This window comes from Choloepus didactylus, chromosome 10 (assembly GCF_015220235.1).
Source record: "Choloepus didactylus isolate mChoDid1 chromosome 10, mChoDid1.pri, whole genome shotgun sequence".
Lineage (NCBI taxonomy): Eukaryota > Metazoa > Chordata > Mammalia > Pilosa > Megalonychidae > Choloepus > Choloepus didactylus.
In genome coordinates, this window is record NC_051316.1 from 51,447,566 (window position 1) to 51,473,347 (window position 25,782).

Consider the following 25,782-nt stretch of genomic DNA (forward strand, 5'->3'; position numbering starts at 1 on the left):
GCAGAAGTTTTGGTGTTGGTTAGATTTGCTTGGAGTGTGCCCCACCCAGCTGTGGGAGATAATTTTGATGAGATGTTCCCATGGAGGCGTGGCCCCGCCCATTCAGGGTGGGCCTTGATCAGTGGAGCTATATAAATGAGCTGACTTGGGGGGAAGAAAGAGAGTGCAGCTGGGAGTGATGTTTTGAAGAGGAGCAAGCTTGCTAGAGAGGAACGTCCTGGGAGAAAGCCGTTTTGAGGCCGGAGCTTTGGAGCAGATGCCAGCTGCCTTCCTAGCTAACAGAGGTTTTCCGGAGGCCATTGGCCATCCTCCGGTGAGGGTACCCGATTGCTGATGTGTTGCCTTGGACGCTTTGTGGTCTTAAGACTGTAACTGTGTAGCGAAATAAATCCCCGTTTTATAAAAGCCAATCCATCTCTGGTGTTTTGCATTCTGCAGCATTAGCAAACTAGGACACATCTCAACATAAAAAAAAAATTAGCTATGGGCTTTCTCATTATGTCAAAATGGCCAAAGCAAGAGCCCAATACAAGTTGAATCCATAAATGTAACTGTCTTTGATACCAATGCCACAATTTTAATATCCAACATGAGTCAGTGACAAAAACTGGAAGCTTCTAAAGGCATTCCACTATAGTTTAAAGACTCAAGATGACATCTACACATTATACCAAGCCATAGGCATGTTTTACCCATAAGAAGTTAATATAGCACTAATCTTTCCACTTATAGACAAGTTACGTCCACATGGATACTGTTAGAGTACACTGGGAAGACTGAAACAAAGATTCTGTTCTAATTGGAAAAACAGAAAGAAAAAACAATAAATAACAGAGGGAAAAATTTCCTTCCCAATAAGCCTGGAAGAACAACATAACGGGAGTCTCCCAGACAAATATCACACCAACCAACTATATGAAATAAAACGTTTTGTTAACAAAAAGAAAAGAGAGTTCTCACCTTCTTCGTGTTGTGTAAGGAGATGTAAGGTATCACCTGCCTTAAATGCCCCAGAGGAAAGAGCTAAGTTAAAGGACTGGCTAACTCATACATTTGTTGACAGTGAGTCTTACAGCAGAGTACAATGTTTTCTGAAGTGTGATCCAGGTGTACATGAGATTATTTTTTATGAGGACATGAATGAAATGTGGGTGTGTGTGTATGCATGTGTGTACATGTGTATAATCTTCTATTTATGGCTAGTGATACTGATTTTCCACTTATAGTAGCAATATAAACTTTTGTTGTTAATATATGTATTTAATAGAAAAAGTGATTGTATTTAAAAAGCAATTGGAGTCCCAGATCCCCTAACCCAACCCCATGCAGTGAGGTGACTGGCCTTCCCTGTCTTTTGTAAGTTTGGAGATTTCATCTCTGCTCTGAAAAAGAGCAAGCATGAGTGATACCATATGGGAAAGAAAGGGATTAACTGAATTAGGGCAGGAAAATTCTCAATTCTCTTCTCCCACTCAGCTCCTAGAATGCTGGCAACCAAGTTTTCACCCACCAGGCAGGGAGTCAGACAAATCTTCTTTGAAAAATATGACTAGCCCGGGAAGAAAAACAAAGAAATCAGAGGGCCCCATTTAAAAGCCAAGTCAGATGACCCTATTTTGATGTCAACAAGACCCACTCATGCATTCAAATCAGCTTTTTATCCCCACAGTTGAATAAAACCCAAAGATTACCAGACATCTGAGAAAAGCTTTTAATGGGAAAGTCAGAGACTGTAAGAAACAAACAGAACAAAGCACCTTGAAGAAAAGACAACACGGGAAGAGAAGAAAACTATTTGGTGAGGGGGAAAAAAAAGATAAAAACACAAAATTAAACAGGATGTTTTAAAAGGGAATATATAAGGAATGTTTAAAAAGCTCTTGAAGATTAAAAATACGAGAGAAGAAATGAAAAGTGATAGGTAGAAGATGGAGTTTAAAATACAAGAAAAATGTCCAGAAAGATAGAAAAGAGGAGAGGTAATCATAAATTTTAAAAATTTCCTAGAACTGAAGAATAGAATGTCCAGATGGAAAATGCTATCAAGGTTCCAGTCCAATGTATGAAATGAGGCCTACATCAAGGCACATTATGATGAAATTTTGAGAAACTTGGATTTAAAAGAATATTCTATAAGCTTCCAGAGAGAAAAGAATTACATAGGTCACATATAAAAGAACAGAAATCAGAATGGTTTTTAACGTCTCAATAGCAACCCTGGAAACTAGAATGGGGCAATCCCTTCAAAATTCTGAAGAAAATAATTTTCCAGTCCAAAATTGTATACCCAGCCAACTACCAAACTACTGTGAAGATGGAATAAATTGGCTCTTGGACTTGCAGCTCAAACACTAACAAATTCTTAGGAAGTTACTGGAAGCTGTGACCCTCTAAACCAAGGAAATAAATCCAGAAAGAAGTTAAGACAGAGATAAAGGAACCAGGGAAGCCAACAGAAGAGAGCAGAGGGGAATCCAGGAAGACGGTGAAGGGAGATCCTGGATGGACCTGAGCAAAGGTCTTCTAATCCAGACTGGAGCAGGTTATACTGATCTGAGAGAGAATTCTTCAAGAAAGACTACAATCATTAAATTCAGGGAAAATAAGTAGGTTTTGCAGGGAAGGGAGGTAAGTGCAATTCACTGTATAGCTAGATTTGAATAGGATTCATATAGTCAAGGTAATGTAAGCACTGAATACTGATCTACCAAAATTAAAGCATAACTACTAGGATAGAGCACATGAAATCACTGTTTTTGTGGATAAAAAACTGCATATAGTTCAACCTAATATACCAGGAGCATGAGGAATGGGAAGGATGTATGTTTGTGTGCGTGTATGGTAAGGAACAAAAAGAAAAGCTTGCTAAGATAATGCTTAAAAATTTAAAAAATTAAAAAGCAGTAAGTATGCTATTTAAGGACATGAAGGAAAATAGCAAAATAATGGGTTAAAAGAGCTCAAAGTAGTTGCCTTTGAAGAGTGGTTTGTAGAGGGTAGGGAGTAGGAAGACTGCTTTAAAAAAAAAAACTTGTTGAACTATTTGACTCTTCACATGCAGGTATAAATTAAATTAAAAAAAGTTTTAAAGAGAGAGAGAGAGAGAAAAGAGAGACAAAGAGAGAGAGAAAAGAAGAAAAGGAAAAGGAGTAAGGAAAGTCAGAACCTAGCACAGAGGGTCAGCCAGTCCTACAGACTTGTTAATGTCTTAAGAGTCACTTTCTAGAGACAGGAACAGCTAGAGATAGGAACTCTCAAGGCCATTCTTCCACAAATGAGACTAAAATCAAACCAGGGTGAGCTTAATAGTTCAACATTTCCTTAAAAGCTATCTTTTTCTGAATAATGTTCAGAGTCTTGAAATTGGTTATGACATAAATAACACCAGAAGCTTTTTAAACGACATTTTAAGAGACTCGTTTTAATCGTGACAAGCAGAGAAAGAAAGATAAGAAAGATAAGAAACATAACTACTGGCTGAAACATATGAAATTGTTGTTTTTGTAGTTCAGAACTAAATATGGTTCAACCTAAAATATCAGGAGCATGAGGGTAGGGAAGGACGCATGTCTATGTATATTAGGTGCCAGAGAAAGGAATGTGCTAAGGCTAAAAATTAAAAACTAAAAAAAAAACCCCAGTTATTTCAGATGTCTTTACTTACCCAGAGAGTCAAAGACTCTTCTCTGTGATCCTAGCACACGCCCCCCTCCCCATCTCCCACCCCACTCTTCTTTTCTCATGAAAAGAAAAAACCTAAAGTCCCACTGTCTATCATTTAGGGAGATATTCCTCTCCCTAACTACCTATTTACAACTGTTAGAGTATTATTTGTTGAAGATTTTCCATGATACTAAAGAAAATAAAGGCAAATCTAGTCTCAAGATAATGCTATATGACATATGATCTTTCTCACTTATATTCTCACCACTCTTTAGAAGAAATGACAGGCCAATGTGTTCACAATTCAAATGCAGAACTATTAACTGGCATGAATAGCACTACGCTGTCAGTATCTTTCCAAAACAAGCCAACTGCCCCAACTATGAATAAGACCAGTAGTAAACAGCATTCCCAATTTTTTAAATGTGATGAAGCAGACAGATCTCCAGACCTCTAAGATAATTTTATTTTCATTAAACAGTATTTATCAGTCACCATAATACACAAAGCACTTTCTGAAACACCATAAAGGGAAAATTGCTGCCTGTAACGTATGTAGATGCTCTTCTTTATTAAGTATTACTGTTTGAGTCAAGTATATAAAATATATTATTGCTGACATTTCAGTATAAAAGAAATAGGAAGCTATGATAAAGAAAACAAAGGGGGAAGAGGAAGAGAAAGCCTACTTAGAGTGGTCACATCAGAAAAAAAAAAAACTCTCTTTATAGAAACTAAGGGAGCCTCTTTCAGAATAGGGATTATAGTTTGAGTATTCACCTTCGTAATCCTACAGCCCAGCATGGAATCTGTCACATCTAGGAAACGCTCAAGAAAAATTTACTGAATTGAACTAAGAACTACACCTATCCTAGCCCCCAATGAAGAAAGGAAGCATAATCTAAATAATCTTTGGACTCAGCTGTGCTCAAGAGTCAGCACAATGAATGTACCAGCATCTTCCTTAAGAACAGCAGCTCCTTACCTGCTGTTGCACGGGTACCTGCTGTACCACCTGTGTAGGCACTGCTGCTTGACTAGCCACGGATGTTTGTAAAGTCACTGTCGAACCTGTGTCTGATCCAGTCTCTGATGTCTGCATGATGGTCTCTGAAATATATTAAAATAGAAATAAAGTTTAAAATGTTCTCTTTGCCTGACCAGCTTTATTACATTTGTTCTTAATAGCCTAGACTCAGACTAATTTTTAATTCTCAGCATATCTCTTATTCCAACATATGGCCATGATATTCCATGCATGTTTATGTGATCATTATAAACATTTTGATCATTTTTCACATAAATACAGAAACGTCTAATCTACATTAAAAAAAAAATTCCCATTAGTACCTCTTATCCTGAGGCTACAAAGGTTAAATTTAATTGAAATCCACCTTCCTTAAGCCTCATCTGTTATAAACTGCTTTAATCACATTATAAATTATGACCCGAAATTATGGGAAGATATTCTTAATTCTCAGAACACAAAGCCTAACCGGATGCAAATATGTTACAGACTGTGCTTTCCAGACTGCATTACAGACTACCAGGATATTTTTTGTATAAATGAATTTAGAATTCATTTCCAACTTAAAAATTTACTATTTGGGAATTTTAAAAAAATTAATGTATATCCAAAAAGCCAACTGATAGAACCTGAACTTAGCCAAAGGAACAAGTTCATTAATTTTCTCTGCTTGAGGTATGATATACTAAAATCAAAGTACAATTATACATTTTCACAGAGAGATACCCAAATTTCAACAATGTTTAGTATTTTAAAAGATGACGAAAACCACTATCACATAAAGGAAATCCATAAACAAAGGCAAGCAGTTTTCCTTTCTCTCACACACAATTAACTGCACCACATTTTTTAGTTGTCTCATGCCTGACCTACTAATACAGGATTAAATTTTGTAGCATGTGTTTCCTCAGGCCTCCCTTCATTGACACCCCCTTTTGCTACTTATACATTCAATGGAAAAACTCTGAATTTCTTTACTATTGAGTAGGGGCCAGAATTCTAATTTTCTTTCCTGGGGTGGAGGATGGGGGGGATGGCAATATTTACTTGGTAGCTTAACAATAATACTGCTTCTTGATTTAAAACTGAACAGTATGCTGAACATTAATTTTCCCTAAGAAAATTCTGAAAGTCTTCAGCTCCTTCAAGAAGAAAATTAACCCTTCCCAGCATCTTTCGTCACAGCATGACCTCTTTCAATTACTTCCTGAACCTCTTCTAACATCTCACTTAATTTTAGAAGTGGACTTCTGAAAACATCAACTCTAATGCCTCTTATTTTATAAATAAGGAAAGGAAAGCCCAGAGAGGTTGAGAGGCTCACTGAAGGTGATAGGAATAGACTTAGGACTGGACCTTTTCACTTTGAATCTTTGCTCATTTTTCTTTCTAGACCTTGACATTGACATCATTTCAGGTGATTGACTATTTTCTTATTCTTTTTGTTTAGTCAAAACCCTAAAGCATCACAATTAACTTTAACACATACAAAATAGCAGTAATATTAAATTGATTATTTAACATATGCTAAGGACTATTCTAAATCCTTTACATTTTAATCCATAAATAAATTAATCCATGTAACAACCCAAGGTGGTTGGTACCACTATGGTCAGCATTTTTCACCCTCAAGCACAGAGTGAGGGTAGCTAGGAGGTTAAAAAATAAAAGGAGAAGACATGATCACGTGACATGGGGCAGGGATACCAGCCAAGGAACCCCAAGGATCACTGGCAGCCAACACCAGAATGTTACAGACTGGGGAAAAACCACCACCTTGCTGATGTCTTCATTTTGGACTTCTAGTCTCAAAACCATTCTTTGAATTCTCCATGAAATAATGTCATCAAAAATGATGTTATACAGACAGAAGCTTTGAACAATCAGGAAAAACTGGCAGAAACATCTTTCTCAAAACTCCAGAAAACAGTTAAAGGATTGCAGTAAGAGAGTGAGTGCCAAACTAAGAAAAAGGCTACTTAAAAGTGGTAAGATATTCTGGCACCCAGGCTGGCTCCCCCCTCACCCTTCAACAGCTCTGAAATGGCCTGCATTCTCAGTGCAGATCCCTAGCCCTGGTTCTAGAGGAAACACAGTAACTCTGCTGCACATACTGGGAGCACAGATGTCTGGCCCAGTCTGTCTCGTGGTGATCTGAGGGACTCATCTTGCCTTGAGTGTACAAGGCAGCTCACAGACCTCTCCTACACAAAGCTGTCAGACAACAGTCAAGTTGTATTGCCTGGGGCAAGGAATTGCTGGCTGTAGGATATACAGTGCAGTGTCTAGGACAATGAGGAAACTGTTTCCTAGGGAAGAGGGGTCATTTGGAACCCCGTACACACGGGAATTCCAAGGGCAACAAGCACATGCCCAAGACAAGCCCCATGCACAGAAAGGATCAGGGAAGCCCATATACTTTGGCCTGGAGCTATTCTCTAAACTCATTGTATGGATAAGCCCTGAAGGAGAGTGCTAACACAAGTCAATCTGCAAAGACCAGAAAGCTATTACCTTTTCCTTTTCCATTTCTTTCTTTCTTCTCTTTTCTTTTTTAAGCTCCTGGCATTCAAGAGAAGCTCTGGCATAATACTAACTGGATACAAGCTTAAGGAACAGACACCTTAGAATCTACATACCAGTAATAAAACATTAAAATATTAAAACTTCCAAATTTCAACAAAAGGTTACAAAACTTACAAAAAAACAGGAAGCAATGGTCCAGGCAAAGGAGAAGATTAAAGCATCAGAAACCACTGAAGAGAAGGACCAGACCTGGGATATACCCAACAAAATTTTTTGAAAATGGTTCTAAATATGCTAAAGAGACAAAGGAAAACATAGACAAAGAACTAAAGGAAAGCAGGAAAATGAAAGATGAACACAAATGGAGTATCAATAGAGAGATGGAAATTATAAAAAGGAACCAGACAGAACTGAAGACCACAGTGACAGAAATTAAAAATTCCCTAGAGGAGTTCATCAGCAGATTCAAGATGGCAAAATAACCACAGAACTTGAAGACAAGACAATTGAAATCATTCAGTTTAAAGAGCAAAAGAAGAAAGAATGAAGAAAACTGGTGATCAGAGGCAGAAGAACCTGTGAAACACCATCAAGTGTACCAATATACACATTGTGAAAGTCCCAGAAGGAAAAGAAAAAGGGAAGGAGGCAGAAAGAATGCTCAAAGAAATAACAGCTGAAAACTATCCAAATTTAACAAAAGACATGACTATATACATCCAATAAACTCAATGAACTCCAAACAGAATAAATCCAAATAGACCCATACTGTGCCATGTTATAATCAAACTGTCAAATGCAAATATAAAGAGAGATTTCTGAAAGCTGCAAGAGAGAAGCAACGTCTCACACACAACGGAGCCTCAGGAAGATTGAGAGATTAAGTGCTGATTTTTCATTGGAAACCATAGAGGCAATAAGGCTCAGTGAAATGACATATTTAAAGTGCTGAAAACAAATTGTCACCCAAGAATTCTGTATCTGGCAAAATTGTCTTTCAAAATGAAAGAGAAATTAAGATATTCCCAGTTAAAAAAAAAAATAATGAAACCGGGGTGGGGGGGTGGGGGGTGGAGATTCCCAGATAAACAAAAGCTGAGGGAGTTTATCACCAACAGACGTGCCCTACAAGAGCTGCTAAAGAGAGTTCTACAGGTTGAAAGGTAAAGGACAACAGACAGTAGATTAAAGTCACATGAAGAAATAAAGATCTCCAGTGAGGGTAACAACATGGGTAAATATAAATGCTGGTACTATTATATTTTTGGTTTGTAACTTCATTTTTACTTCCTACAGGAGCTAAAAGGCAAATGCATAAAATTTAATTATAAATCAGTGTGTTGAGACTCAGAGTATAAACACATAATGTGTGACAAAAAGTATATAAAGGTGGCAGGATGGAGGAGTATGGAAATATAGTTTGTGTATACTATTGAGGTTAAGTTGCTTTCAAAGCAGACTAGAGTGTTATAGACTTAGGATATTAAATTTAAGTCCATGTTAACCACAAAGAAACTATCGGAGAATATGCAAGCTCATAGAGACAGAAATTAAGAGTACAGGTTACCAGAGCCATAGGGCAGGGAGGAATGGGGAGTTAATGTAAATATTGGGTGTAGGTTTTCTGTGTGGGAAGATGCGAAAGTTTTAGTAAGGGAAGATGGTGAATGTGATTAATCCCACTGAATGGTATCCTTGGGAGCGGCTGAGATGGGAAAGTTTATGTTGTATATGAAAAAGAAAGGAAAAGAAAGAGAGGGAAGGAAGGAAGGGAGGGAGGACGAGCAACTAAAAAGATAGCGACAATTAAATGCAATACATGATGCTGGATGGATCTAGCAAAGGAGGAAAAAAGACTAAAGGGGCATATGAAAAAACTAGAATATAGACTATAAAGCTTTATCTCAATGTTAAATTTCTTGAACTTGATAACTGCACTTAATGTGGTTATATAAGTAAGCATCCTTGTCTTGGGAAATGTACAAGGCAATATTAAGTATTTAAGGAGCATGCTATATACAACCTACACTCAAGTGTTCAGAAATTGGATTAATAAACAGACCAACAGACTAATCGATGGATAGATACATGGATAGATGTACAGACAAATAGAAGAAAGATGTGGCAAAATGTTAAAATTGGTGGATTTAGGTATGGTGTGATTAGGTGGGTAACAGGGTATCAGGGTATCTGAGTACGCTGAAGTTCTCTGTATGGGATTTGTATTATTTTTTAGCTGTCCTGTAAGTCTGAATGTATTTCAAAATAAAATGTTAAAAAATTAAAAATACATAAAAGGAAAGTGATAGGGACTATAGCTAACACCCCATTTATATGAATCAGCTACTGGGCAGCTCCAGACAATTGTGGATATGTGGGAAGGTCAATCTGAAGTTGCCAATTTTTCTGATTTTCCAAAAGAAGCTGAAAACACAGATTTCTTATGTGAAATCTCCCAAATGTTAAATGGTGGTTCATTTAAAACAACAATAACAACATAGCATTGATTTCCAAAGCAGACACACACACACACACACACACACACACACACACACACATCATATCTGTGCTTCAGATTTGCATATAGGACCCCAAATGTATCCTCTGAACTAGCATTAAGACCACACACATAAATGCTTGGAAATGTTTCAGAGTGACAGTACCCATTACATAAAATTCTTGCATAATTAACATTACTAGAGGACCAATGAATGATTTGGGGTAGGAGATATACAAATTAACATCCCAAACTTCCTCTTTATCCCTTCAGGGGGTAAAAAAACAAAAAATCATCTCCCAAAAGAAAGCAAAAGCAGAGTCCTTTAATTTATTACATACTTGTACACTGTTGGCTTCATTTGTACTAGAGCAGAGGAGCAATTAGTGAGGGTGAAGCAGTGCTCTTCTGCAGGGATTGAAGAATGAGCCAGATGTTAGATATCTTCTTCAGTAAGGTTTTCTCAGTCTCTCCTCCCAACTCCAAAATGGCTGGTGGCCTTTGTCAGCTTAGTGGACAGACGAGGGAGACAGGGTTGCCAATAATGGCTTCTTGATTAAGTTGCTCAATCAATGGTCGGTGAGTTTCTAACATTGCAGTACTAAAAACTTGTTCCTCTTATTTCCCCAAATGCTGGATGAGAACCTTTCTGAGGCTCTCCCATGTATCCATACATTGTATTACAGACCAATCCACACCCTTTTTGGTATGACCCACACTTTGACATTCACTGTTTTAGACCAAAGGCATGCAAGGGTATAAAGAAAAGGCAGTTTCTTTAAAAAATTATGTTTTAATAGGCCAAGCTCTCAAACTTGGGGATTGCCCTTATGAAACTTATTCCTGCAAAGGAAAAGCTAAGTCTATTTATAATTATGCCTAAGAGTCAACCCCAGAGAACCTCTTTTGTTGCTCAGATGCGGCCTCTCTCTCTAAGCCAACACTGCAGTAAACTCACTGCTCTCCCCTCTACATGGGACATTTTATTTTGAAATACATTCAAATTACAGGACAGTTAAAAAAATACAAATCCCATACAGAGAACTTCAACATACTCTGATACCCTGATACTCCCAGGAGTACAAATCTCCCTTGCAATGTGGGACGTGACTTCTGGGGATGAGCCTAGCCCTGGCATTGTGGGATTGAGAAAACCTTCTTGGACCAAAAGGGGGAAGAGAAATGAAACAAAATAAGTTTCAGTGGCTGAGAGATTTCAAATAGAGTTGAGAGATCATTCTGGAGGTTATTCTTATGCGTTATATACATATCTCTTTGTAGTGTTTAGTGTATTCGAGTAGCTAGAAGAAAATACCTGAAACTGTTGAACTGTAATCTTGTAGCAGATTCTTAAAGATGATTCTTAAAGATGACTGTATAACTATATAGCTTTTATGGTGTGACTGTGTAATTGTGAAAACCTTGTGACAGACACTCCTTTTATCCAGTGTATGGACAGATGAGTAAGAAAATAAAGACAAAAAATATAAATGGAGGCGGGAGGAGGGGGTATGGGATGTTTGGGGTGTTCTTTTTTATTTTTATTCTTTCTTTTGGAATACTGAAAATGTTCAAAAATTGATTATGATGATACTGTAAACCACTGATTATACACTTTGGATGATTATTGGTATGTGAATATATCTCAACAAAACTGCATTAAAAAAGGTTAAATACATACTTTTGAAGCAATTCCTAACAACTCCCAATAATATACCTGAGAGAGCACATCAGAAGACACAAGGCATAGTTTTGGAAATTGGTCTCCTGTGGACTATAGTGGACCCCACAGACAGGTTTTGTTTGGCTTGGAATGCTTACAAATCAAAGAATCAGAAAACTTTGTGCTAAAAAAGCAAATTTTAAGATTCTCTTGAAAAATGTGAAAATTTAGAAAAGCTGAGCCCATATATAAATACAGGTAAATTATTCAAATGGGTATATTTTACTCATTTACTTGCTTGGACTCTACTGGCCTTTAAATTTGTGACTTCTTTTGAGGTAACCAGAAACATAGTCCAAAAATCCAGATTGAAAGTGGAAAATTACTTTTTGGGTTTTAAGACAATATTGATGACATTTGTAATAATTCACGTACTTTATACATAGACGAGTAATACTCTAGCTTTGACTACTAATAGAAATTCATAACTAAGTGATTGCAACTATGATTTTCTTCATTTTACTGTTGAGTCAAGAAAGGCCTAGAGATGTTAAATCACATACCCAAGTATTTATGCAGCTAGGAAGTAGGAAATACTAGACCATGTTACAAATCCTGCATTTTATAATAAATGTCACAGATAAAAGTGACAAGAGTAAAGAAGAGCAAAATGGTGAGCTTTTAGAATGAGAAAGAAAGAAGGAGACCTCAAATATTTAACAGGAGCAATTTTTACAGAATAAAGAAGGAATATAAGACAGATAGGAAACAATGGCTTGTATGAGTTAAAGCTAGAGCATCATGGAGAATTTCCATCCAGCCTCTGGCTCTATCTACATCCCACATAAAAATAGGCACATAAAGCCCAATCCAGAACAATCAGCAATTGTCCCAGAACATTCGTTTACTCCCAAATCACTGCAGATTGATACATCTCCTTGGCTCCTGGATTATAGGGTCCCACCAATTGATAAGAACTTGGTCTCTAATTTTTATCTCCATTTTTCCTAATGGACACAAATTTTATTATCCTCTGATTTTGAAGCCGTTAGCCCTCATGCCTTGAAAGGAACCCTGCAGGTGGGTCTCAATCACATCCCTTCCAGAGATTCATTCAAAATGTTACAACCATAATCACGGGTCTCATTTAATAAATCTTTTCCAGGTACCCAGCACTGTGTTAACTTTTTTAAATACCTTTGCTCACTTAATCTTTTAAAGAACCCCATAATGGAGATGTTATTATTCACACTTAACAAATGAAGAAACTGAGGCACAGAAGGATTAATTAACCTGTCCAAAGTCAGAGACCTAGTAAAGGGAAGAGCCTGAGTTCAAAGTTGGGTCTGCATGACTCTAAAAATCCATGATTTCAACCACTACGTATATTGCTTTGTAGAACCATGATGATGACAGGGCTTCCATATGATAGCTTAGAGACTGCTGGTCCAGGACAGCAGTCATTGGGGTTCTCAAGTCATTGTATTTGCTCTACACTTCCAACAACAAAGGGTAGACATTCCCTCTCCCTCTGACACTGAAGTTGGGAAGTATTCTCTCTCTTTCTATTGAGGCCATAATATAATAAAACCCAACTAATAAGTATTTTGCCAGAGGCATTCTAACTGATTAATTCTGAAGACCTGATTTAACAGCAGATCAATTACAATGTTAAAGCATGTTTAGGTAGTATAACCTCCTGCCAAATTTTGCTAAACAGATCATTTAAACCCACTGACACATTCAAAGTATTCTGGTAGCTTTCCAACATTTCTGCCAAGCAAGGATCGTCACAAGAGGGTAATGTCTTAGCATGCTCCATTGGTAGGTTTTGTTTTAGACCCAGCATAGGGTTTATGTGTACATTTGTTGTGTTCTCATTCATCCAGCAGTGGTTTCTGGTGCTTTGTTTATGTTTGGGAGTAATTTGGTTAGTTTAGTTCCTTCACAGCCTCCTTTCAAGTGATATTTGTTTATCAGTCACAAATGCAGTCACATTAATCCATTTTGATAAGCTAAATAAACCCCTACAGTTTGTCAATGATGGAGTCCATATGTAAATGAGTTGTATATTCTTGCAGGAGAGACATGCACAATTTCAGTCCAGTCATCCTTGCCTAATGTGGCTGTCAGGTGTGTCACGAGCAACAGATGCTTGTTTGACAAAGGACCTCTTTATTCTGGCTAATTAAGCAGTTGGACACACCCGCCTGTTAACGGTTCTGCTTTGTACAGCCAGCTTTGGTTGAATCACGCGAATCTACAGCCAAATAGGCCACATTTTGAAAGAAGGTTAATTAACCCCTAGAAGAAGGAAAAGAATATTGCAAAAACCCAGCTGCTGAATGTGATGAGATTAGCATTTCTTCAACCTGATGGGCAAAACCTAGGCAAAGCAAATGTATTTGGAACAAACATGCATTACTGCAAGTTTTTAGTTATTCAAATGTTCATTGTGGAACTTCCTGAAGATTATTTAATACACTCAGATTCACAGTAGGATTCTTTTTGTTACACATAATATACATGCCAGATTAAATGTTTTAACAGTCTGACCTAATCAATTACTTATCAAACAGAACTCTATAACTGAGATAGCTTTAAAAATAGGTGTGTATCAATCTAATTTTTAGTGGGGTCTTTCATCGTGAAATAATTTGCTTTCCTAAAAAGCAAAGTTTGCAATGTTTGCTTCCACTACATTGACTGTATTGTATTTTACACTGAAGAATGTAACAGGTTTTAATTCAGCATAGAAAATAAAGACCTATAATTTAATTTTCAAGTGCACCAGAGAATTCCCTTCCTTTTTCCTTAGTAGAAAGACAAAATATGCTAGTTCTACTTTCTACTTGAGCCAAATTAACCAAAATTATTGACAATCACTAATTGTTACAGTAAAAATAAATCACACCTAAAATGTTATGAAACAAATAATTTGTGAGAGCATTAGAAACCTGGTTCAATACACGATCATAGGACTAAATATTTCATAATTGAAAATTACTATTTTTAAAACACAGAACAAGGAGTTTAACATCTGGGTGTTTTTACACAGAGAAAGATACAAATTCATTACAACTTAAGTTCCACACCATAAAACTTTTATTTCTCATACTCTGACTAGGCATCAGCATTCTTGAGTAAATGTTAGAAAATAAATATTAATACATATAATGCCCATAACAACTAAAATTTCTTAAAATTTCTATTTATTAAATACAAATCAAATAACTAACATGTGAAGTGCTTTTTGGGAAAACTTGCTGTTATTTACTTTCTTGAGCATAAAATTAATATGAAGTGTACACACTTCTGATTATTCTGAAGTAGATGAAAAAATATTACTTTGATTCCTTAAAAAAAAACTGAAGGATATTAAGCAACTCTCAAAGACAATATAATATGAATAAAGGGGCATATTAGAAATTTAAAATATTTTATTTTGAATTTGGTTATAAGTAATCCTGTGATGATTTTATTTTTCTGAAACTTTGGCAAAAATAAATTGAGCTGATTAATTTACCTACCAATATAAAACACTGTAGCTTGGCATTTTTTTGCACACCTAGCACAAATGAAAGAAACTGATTAGGCTATAAACTAGTCAGACACCAAGTCTTCTTTATTTAAAACACAGCCCTGTGAAAAGCTTATTCATTATAAAACACAGGTCTTTATCAAACCATTAAACCAAATAAAAGAAGGCAGGTAAAAAGAAAACTCATGATTTTTCTATATTATAAAGCTCTGCCTCTTTATTTAGGTATGATGTTATAATTCTCATGACTGTGTACAATAAATCTTTTGTACTAAACTGATCTGCTGAAAAATGATGGAATGATAATAGTGCAGACGGCTCGGTAGTCATCTTCCTGTGATAACTGATGACAGTGATTAATGTCAGTGAAGATTAATCAGCACACTGGTAACATATACAGGTTGCCTGGGTAACTTTTTTCACTTTTCAAACAAAGGTTTTCTCTTAACTAATTCTTTTCCTGACTCAGAAAAGATTATGAAAAACTGTTTCTTTTGGAGAATTTTTTTTTCTCCAACAGTTTTTATCTTAAAGGAGTAATTACTTTAAAAAATAAAATGAAACAATCCATTGAAGCCAAACTGCTAAAATGATATAATAATTATTTTATTTGCTATTTATTTCCAATTATTAAGACAAATTGTAATCAGGCACATTTCTTAAAGAAATGAGAACCAAGTTCTTGTCCAGTCTAATGCAGGTACCCAACATATTATCTTACTCATATTCATGAAATAGGCAGATCAGTCTAACTTAGACAGTTTAGGCTAAAAGATGACAGTGTCCAGATAATGGCTGAAAGTAAAGAAAAACAAAAACAAACAAGCAAACAAGAAATTCTCTAAGCATCCCAGCCCTGCCCCCTATACTACTAGAAGGAGGGCCTGAGAATAAAATGATATAATATACAGTATATCAAAATCTATGAGACAAAGTTCTAAATATTTCTGCCTACTGGTCAATCCAATCCTGAGAGTGACTAGAATCTACTGGATGGAATACTTAATAATAATAGCACCAAGAACTGAAACTGAGCATTCTATAATAAGTCTGTTATCTTCACTATTGCTCATAGTAACAGCTACCATCTATTGAATATATACTATGTGATAGATGCTTTGCATACATCTAATCCTCATTAATTTCTCCCATGAAGTAGATACTCTCATTTTATAGGAGAGGAAAATAAGGTTTAGAGAGATTAAGTAACTTGCCCAGGGTCACAGGGATACTAAGGATAAAGCCAGGATTCCAGCCAAGGTCTGCCTCACTTCAGCAATGGCTTCCTGTCATAACCCTGCTGGTGTGCTCTTAGAGAAATCAATTTTAAACAGATAAAGTAGTCTACAGAGACTATGGGCACTGACACAAGGAATTCTAAATTTGAACAAATAGACACTGACATCATAAGAATTGCAAATATGTATCATGTGCCTAGCATGGGATCAATACACTCTTTTATGAAGTCATCAAAGCGTAACTTTACAGTACAGAAAAGCATATCATGGGTTAAAAGAGATCCCCACTAACCTTGTGTTCACAAAATATTTTATAAGTGCAACAGGAAATAATATGAAGAGTTAACTTTTAAGAATTTAAATTTATCTTATAAAAACAATCAAACGAGGGCTCAGTTAAGTGTGTGCATGTAATAGTATACACAAACAGAAGAATATTCACTTACGTATTGCTCATAACAAATAATAAGCATTCAAAACAATCATAATTGGAAAACTAATAAATTGTTATAATCTATATCCCTATAATGGAACACTATATACACTTAAGTCTATAAAATCCACCATGGAAAGATATCTACAATATTATAAACATAAAAAGTAGGTTGCCAAACAATATGTGCCCCTGATGCAATTTTACTCACAGATATATCATTACATGCTTGGGAAAACTTCTTGAGGCATATATAAACTAAATAGTGGTTACCACAGAAGAGTTGGATTATAGGAATATTAACATTTTATTTTATACATTAATATATTCTTTTTAACTTTTTATAATGAAAATTCATTTTGAACCACAAAAGTGTGCATGTATGTATGTGTGTATATAGAGAGGCAGCATGACCATGCAGTGACTCTTCACTGTTTTCTTTGTGACAAACTGGGCCATGGGAGGGGACAAGGGCTTCTGAAACATGGGCTGTACTAAACCAATAACAATAAACTATGGGTGGCATCAGGATTACCCTGGACTTGTTGGTCAAAATAAACATGAGTTCCAAGGACCCATTTCAGCCTGGAGCTGTCCACAAAAGTCAGTCCTAAATTCCATAACGTAAAATAGCCCTTGTAAATCCCAAGAATACCTATAAAGATAAATTTTGATCTGAAATGTTCAGTTGCAGGGCAAGAGCTCTGCCTCCCTTCCCACTGTTCAGTGGCTCAAAATTCAAGGGGCTCTACCTTGGTAGGTGATCTCACTACCCTCCCCACTACATGGGACCTGACTCCCAGGGGTATAATCTCCCTGGCATCGCAGGATATGACTCCCAGGGAGGAATCTGGACCTGGCAGCGTAGGATTGAGAACATCTTCTTGACCAAAAGGGGGATGCGAAATGAAACTAAAATAAAGCTTCAGTGGCTGAGAGAGTTCAAGTGGAGTTGCGAGGTCACTCTGGTGGGCAGTCTTACGAGCTACACAGATAACACTTTTTAGGTTTTAATGCATTGGAATAGCTAGAAGTAAATACCTGAAACTACCAAACTCCAACCCAGTAGCCTTGACTCTTGAACACGATTGTACAACAATGTAGCTTACAAGGGGTGACAGTGTGATTGTGAAAGCTTTGTGGATCACACTCCCTTTATCCAGTGTACGGATGGATGAGTAGAAAAATGGGGACAAAAACTAAAAGAAAAATAGGGTGGGATGGGGGGGGTGATTTGGGTGTTCTTTTTACTTTTATTTTTCATTCTTATTCTGATTCTTTCTGATGTAAGGAAAATGTTCAAAAATAGATTGGGGTAATGAATGCATAACTGTATGGTGGTACTGTGAACTGTTGATTGTACACCATAGATGATTGTACAGTATGTGAATATATCTGAATAAAACTGAATTTAATTTAAAACAATTCAAGGGGCTCTAAAAAAATAACCCTTTCAATGTTTCTAATGGAATGGGCTATTTTAAAAATATCTCTAGAGATTCTACCTATAGATTCATTCATTGTTAGCTCTATCACCTTTGTCATTTTGTGCCACAGGAAGGAAATCTATGATATTACACATTCCAAAAGATCAAATATGATCCTTTCCTTATGACACTGCCTGGTACTTACTGCCCAGAGCCAATACATGAATTTCAATTCTGTTCTTTCGCATACAAACTGACAAAAGCAGTGGTACCTCTTCCCAAAGAGCTCAAATTGAGGAGAGGATATAGTTAGGGAATATATCAGTGTTTAGTCATACCAAGAAATTAGTCCAGTTCTAAACTAACCCTACTGTCAGCTGTCTATTCCTCCTACACACTCTAAACACACAACTTTCCCCTTTTTCCCCCTACACTGGCTTTTCCACCTATGAAAGCACCTATCCTACCTTGTTTTGGGTTGAGAAACAAGAATATGCTTGCCAACCAGGGATTCCAAGAGGTCCCACTTTAGAAGGGACAGGAGCAAAGGAAAGGCAAAGATTCACTTAAAAGGCAGAGTTACTTAAAGAGAGCTAAGAAAGAAACAAGCAGGCAGTGTTGCTCCAACACAAAATAATTTCTTTCAGATTTTACAGGGAATAAAGGCAAGAATAGGAACTCTTAATTTTCTTCACACCAGGAAAGGCTACAATGACAACTTTCTTCTTAGACTTTCATGCCTATACAAGAATCGTTCCTATTTTCTCTTTTTTTTTGGTCTCTCATTTTTTTTTCCTTTTTATAAAAGTGGACAACAGGCTTTTGCAGTTCCTAACTCTTCTAATGACAGGTTCAAAGAGATCATCATATCTAAAAGGGGAAAATAACACTGTGTAATAACATGGCTAATATGGAAACAATATATTCCACTTTAAATGTACAGTATCTTAGAGAACTGAATTCTCATTACTGCCATTTTTTGGCAAATGTAGTGAACATGGGTGTGGGTGGATTTCAATAAAAGTCTATACATTCACATACACACAAATTCTGGAACACTTGCTGTAAAAGTTAGTGCTATTACACAAATAAAACTGTTACACTGACTTTCATTATTAAAAACATATATATATATATATATATACACACACACTTGGAATAAAAACTTGGCCAAAGGATGAAATTTAAAACCAGTTGAAGAATCTAGCCAACTCTGTAAGCTCACATACTTAACAGAAAAAATATTTCCCAGTAATATTTGAAATAAGTCAATTATACTAAATTAAAGGCACTGTTCCTTTGGAGCTTATTCTATGGGAATTGGTAATGCACTTTGTGTCCTTCCAATTTAGTCTAAGGCACCTTTTTTACTCCTTGAAAAAAAACACTTGCTATATACTTTTATCTTCTAAACTATCTTAAGCTATCTCATAAATCTTTAGTTAATATCCCAAACTAGAGTTATTAATAGGCTTAAAATCAACTATAAGTTCTTTATGATTAAAAGCAGTTGTCATCAGGCAATATTTTAGACAACTGTGAAAATTCACATCATGAGGTTCCTTTTCCTCCTGTCCTCCTTTTATTTTACTTTGGTGGTCTTCTGTGGGAGAGTGGGGAGTAGAAAGGCATCCTTCCCTTATCCCTGGTAATATACTAATAATAACTGTTCTTATCCTAATCCTTCCTTTTATCACCTAATTTGTTCACAAAGAGTGCTATATGGTCACCATCTCCATTTCTGCAAAATACACTCAACTCCTGATGCCTTCCTGTTTGGTTTTTCCACATCACTCTAACAAAATTGTTCTTTCTAAAGCCACTAAGGAACAATCTCAATCTAAAAATTCTATGACCTTTTCTTAGTTTTCAGACTCATTTTGCTATCAAATTATACCTGAAATTAATGACAGTCTCTTTCTGGTTGAAAAATTCTTCCTCCTTGCCTTCTAAGACATTCTGATTTTCTGATTTTCTCCCTACCTGTCTGTCCAGTCTTTATCTGTTTCCCTTAAAGATCTAATTCCTTTCATTCGAGCCCAAAACAAGAGCTGAGTTTGGAATGTCTCTTCTGCTCTCTCAACACTTTGTTTGAAGAATTTAGCCACTAACAAATATTACTTGTATATGAATAATTTCCCCAAATCTCTAGCCAATACCTTTTCTTCTACCTCACTACAGTTCTGGATTTTGAACAACCTGTTGAAACTTGTTTCATCAATAGCCTGTTACTACAAATCCAACCGTTCAAATGAAATCATCAAAGCCCAGTTAAAAGTTTCATCATTCCTAATAAACCTTCTGCCAGTAACTGCTGCTACATGAGCTGAGGGATACACAGTATCTGCCCTCAGCGAGTACAAAATCTACTAACAGCATAAGGCAAGAGTAGCGATCTTGGCTTCTTTCTCAAAGAAGTCTAAAAGCAAGGCCATTCCTCTTTTCTTCTGTCGTCCTCAAATTTAATCACTGAGCCCAATAATTCTACTTCCTAATTATCTCTCAAAAATCTATTCACATATCTCCATTTACCTCATAGATTCTAGAGTTAGGACCAATCCCTACAATAGGTCCTCGGTGGCCTCGGTATGAACTGTAAACCCCTTAACAAAGCTTCTAAGTTTATTTAAAATAGAGCTCCTGCCTACCATCTTCTCAAAAGCATGAACAATCCAGTCATATGGAACTACCTTTGGTTCCCCAAACCTGCTTTGTTTACTCTTGAATGGGGCATTTGAACAAGAAGTTGCCTCTGCATGAAACAATTTTTCCTTCCCACCTCCTCTCATCTTCACCTCATCTTTCATGTCTCAGCATATATATCACTTCCTCCAGATAGCATCCAAAACCACCACCAGTTCTCCCCCATCCTCTTAACAAGCCTGGGTCTGGTATCCTCCCGAGTGTTCCTACAGTATCCCATGCCTAATCAGTGCACAGAAATTATCCTATTGTAATGTAACTATCTCCCCAACCAAATTATAAACTCCATGAACACATGGCCTATGCTTAAATCTTTTCATCTTTGCATATGCCACAGAGCCTGCTGTGACGAAGGCATTTAACACTTTAAAAATTCTTAAATTGTCTATTACAGCATTTCTAACCAAGTTATTCATTAAGAATGTTATTTTTAATTTTCTAATGTGACTTCACTTTCAATTCCCATTATGACAGAACTTTATAATACCAATATTACAGGTTTTGTAAACCTCAAAAGATTTTGCATATTATTGTTTATAAAGAAACAAGATAAGGATTAAATAAACTCAAATGAGCAAATTAAGTCTTTAGCTTTTTATTGCTCTGCACCTTCTGACACATCATTTACTTTGTTTTAATAAGTACACCTAACTCACAGAATTGTGGATTCAGATCTAATGCTCTAATTTTCATATGTTGGTTTAGAAAAGGTGGCCTGGTAAGCTTCCTTTGTTTTCATGAGATAGAAGCACTCAGAGATTGTTACTTTCATAGCTAAAATTCTAAGAGCAAGTAATTACCCTAATAGTATTTGTTCTGTCTTCACCATTAATTTACCACTTAGAACTTATTTGAGCTTAGCAACATTCAACTGACAGTCTTCTATGTTTTCTTAGCAATCATTCAAACTTTTCACAAAAAAACTATAGGTAATAGAGGATGATATTAACTGTGTTTTAAAACTTTGGCTTCTGTGTGGGACCAAAGAAGAGATGTTTATTAGGTGCAAAATCTATATTTTCTGTAGCACACTATATAATTTAACTTGTATGGTCAATTTATTCAAACACCATAGTGACATGGAACAATGAACAGGGATTGAGATCTGGTTGGTTTGTACAGGTTAGTGTGAAACCCCAATACATCCCAGAGTAATGTGGGCAGAGAATAAAAAGTATTTGCAAAGCCCCCTTGAGGGACTGGGGGAAAATGTGGATATATTAAACTTCCGCAGCTGGGGAATTCCTGATATTCTCGCAAGCACTGGGGACTACCAGTTGATTAGGCTGAGCCCTCAATCTTGGGGCTTGCTCTTATGATGCCTGTTATTGCCAAGGAGAAGCTACGCCTACTTATAATTGTGCCTGAGAGTCACCCCCAGAGAACCTCTTTTGTTGCTCAGATGTAGCCTCTCTCTCTAAGCCAACTTGGCAGCTAAACCCACTGTCCTCCCCCCTACTTGGGATCATGACTCCCAGGGGTGTAAATCTCCCTGGCAACATGGGACATGACTCCCAGGGATGAACCTGGACCTGACTTCATAGGACTGAGAAAGCCTTCTGGACCAAAAGGGGGAAGAGAAATGAAACAAAATAAAGTTTCAGGGGCTGAGAAATTTCAAATGAAATCAAGAGGTCATTCTGGAGGTTACTCTTATGCATTATATAGATGCATAATTTTAGTTTATTAGAATAGCTAGGAGGAAGTATCTGCAACTGTTGAACCGCAACCTAGTCGCTTTGATTCTTGAAGATGATTGTATAAATACATAGCTTATACCATGTGACTGTGTGATTGTGAAAACCTCATGGCTCACACTCCCTTTACCCAGGCTATGGACAAATGAGGAGAAAAATAGGGACAAAAAGTAAGTGAATAATAGGGGGGAGAAGGGATAAGGGATGTTTTGGGTGTTCCTTTTCACTTTTACTTTTAAATTTTTATGTTTTGGAGTAATGAAAATGTTCAAAAACTGATTGTGGTAATGAGTGCACAACTATATGAAGATACTGTGAACAAAGGATTGTATACTTTGGTTGACTGTATGGTTTATGAATATATTTCAATAAAATTGCATTAAAAAAAACTATAGGTATACTAGGAAGTCTCTAGTTACTAATTAATACATTTTATGTAAGGACTTTACATGCATTATTTCATCTATCCAGAAATCCTGAGAGGTAGTTAGCATTATCATACGATTCTTAACTGATGAGAAAACTGAGGCACAGAGAGCTTAAACAACTCTATGAGCCCTGTTGGGGACTGAATTATTTCACCCACAAAAGGCATGTTTATGTCCCAACCCTGGTCCCGAGAGTGTGAACCCATTTGTAAATAGGACCTTTGATGGTGGTATTACTTAAGGTATGTCTGAACTGAATGAGAGTGGGCCTTAATCCAATATGGTTGAAGTCATTATAAGCAAAAGAAATTGGACACAGAAAGAGAAAGCAAAGGAAGAAGCCAGAAACTGGAAATCAGTGGAACCTGGAAGAGAAAGAAGAGAACATCACCAAGTGATGGAAAAGCCAAGGAACCCCAAGGATTGCCAGCCAGCCAGAAGATACCAACCCCAGGAAGAAGCAAGCCGTCTAGCCTCTGAACCCATGAGCAAATAAATTCCTGTTGTTAAGTCAACCCATTGTATGGTATTTGTTTTAGTAGCTAGAAAACTAAAACAAGCCCCAAGGTCACATAGTTAGAAATGGGCAGAATGAGGACTTGAATAAGCCATATCACCTCTTAGGTTCCAGGAGCAAAATATTTCTTTTTTTTAACCTAGCCATAGGCAGTATTGTCTTAATATGACAATTTAAATGTTTCACAGACCAACTATTATGTAGCCCTATCTATCTTCTATATTGTAAGAATTGGACATGTTGCAAATTTTTTTAACTCATTGACAATTTTCCATGATAACACTATCCTCTGCAAAAAATTTTTAATTTCATTTCCAGCAATACAGACTACCTGACAAAATGAGTGTCTATTCTATGCATCTCAACTAAAACTAATCAAAACACTTGAATCATATAGTTTCTGTACTACCTTTGCTGAGGCTCAACATAGATAGCCATGTTGAAATTTAAACTGGGTCTTGGAAAATGTTAAAAAGTGAATGTACCAAAGTGCAATATCTTTTCTTTCTGAAAGCTAGGAGTTGAGCTCTCAGGTGCTCTTCATCAGTTCCACTATTAAAGGAATAGAATAACTAACTACAGCTTCTCAGATACTAAAGAAGGGTCAGTAGCAACGAATTCATTCATCAAAAAGGGGAATGGAGGTTCTCAGGTGATCTTTTGGCACATGTGCTAGGGATTGCTGCTCCCTGACCATTATATACAGTCACAAATTGTCTTCAGCAATACCAAGAAAAATACATTTAACTTTACTCCCTAATGGCATTGCAATCCAGGGAAATCATTGAGAAGCAGGCATTGCTTTAAGAAGGTTGCAGGTCAAAGATTGTGTTCAGAGAAACAAAGGCCCATAGCAATGCCAAAAAGTAGTCATCTTATAGTCCAATTATCATCTATATTCCTACTTGCACACAGGGTCATCTTTCCTTGATATGTGCCTTCACCTATTCATTTGGTTGCTTCAGTCAAATGCTCATATGGAACATATTTTGCTACAGTGATCAAGAAGAGTGGAGAAAACTAAGAAAATAAATGCCTCCATTCTCAGCCTGATCTTTCATTGTAGTTCTTTAATAACTCAAAAAATCTGTGTTGTGCCAGCCAGGACTCACACACACAGTTATACGCAGTCTTTAGTGTCAGAAGTTAAGCTGGACATACAATACATCACATACACACTTCAATTCACACAGAGGAAGGAAATCTTCCAAATGATCCCACCTTTGGCTACAGGAATCACTGAGGAAAAAAGTACTCTAATTCCAAAGACATTCCTCCTCTTCCATTATAACTTTATAGTCTCCCAACTCCACCAGAGATGATAATGGGATAATCAAGACACTAAGTTTACTTTGCCAAAAAATCAATTTGTTAAGAATAATTTTACCAAATGGCCAATTTAACAAATTTTACAATCACTCAAAACTTGTCTATTTTAACCGTTTGCACTGTTGACAGACATTTGTATTGAATAAAACAGTTTCAAAGAGTCTTGGAAGGTTTCTTTGATATTTAAAATTATGAGTTCAAGGTTTTAATTTACTTGAAATTTTGTTGTAACCCTAACACTGTGGTCAAATACTTATACCTATATTCTATAATTTGGCGACTTTCTGGATCAATGACTTTGAGAATGAGAATTTATTTTAAATCACAAGGGCTGTGTATGTCCTGAATGCCATGGTGTTTATAAACGATAGGAGGGCAAGTTTATTTCTTTAAACACATTTTCCATCCAGGTAAATGCATTTTTTACTTCTCTTAATTTAAAAATTTGTTAGCCAGTTCAACTAGACGAATATGTTACTTCTGTTTTAAGCAACTGACAGAGCATAAATAAAAAACTTGGCAGTCAACTGAACTGGACTGATAAATACTTGTGTTGCAGAATGTCTGCAAGAAAATTGCTAAAGAAAAATTAAAACCAAATTAAAGCTAAACTAAATTACCACTTCTCACCAAAAATTTCAATGGCTTTTGCAACTACTCTATGCAACATGATTTGTAATAAACTTACAAGGTTAATAGAAACACATTTTGGGCAGCTAATAATTTGGAAAACTGGTCATTAGGCAAACTGATAAATCAGAATACTCAGTAGATTAAACAAAATGGATATTCAGTGAATTTTCATTTTAGTAAGCTGATTCTAGGTGAACTATCCATTTAGTGAATTGATCATTCAGTAAATTTGGGGGGTGAGAAGCAACGGGATTTCAGATAATTGACCTGCTTCCCAATATCACAGTATTTTAAAGTTAGAAATTATCCAGGAGATCATCTAGTTGAGGCTCCCATTTCACAGGGAAACTTAGGCCAGTAAACCAAATGGTCCATTGGTTAGTATCAGAATTAGCATTAGAACTCAGACTCCCAATTCCCAGTCAGAAGTTCTTTCTTTGGTTTATAAGAAATAAGGCAG

The 25,782-nt window shown here is 36.3% G+C and overlaps 1 protein-coding gene across 6 annotated transcripts in view; it reads right to left on the reverse strand.

Annotated features, from left to right (window-relative positions):
- Positions 1–25,782, reverse strand: part of RFX3 (regulatory factor X3) — a 364,760-nt gene that overhangs the window by 187,639 nt on the left and 151,339 nt on the right. For all 6 annotated transcript variants that reach the window (XR_005210807.1, XM_037798627.1, XM_037798629.1 and 3 more), the window contains exon 2: positions 4,649–4,773. Coding sequence is in view for 5 of the 6 variants with exons in the window: in XM_037798627.1 (XP_037654555.1) it covers positions 4,649–4,765 (117 nt within the window). In the remaining variant the exon portion in view is untranslated. The remainder of the gene's footprint in view (positions 1–4,648; positions 4,774–25,782) is intronic.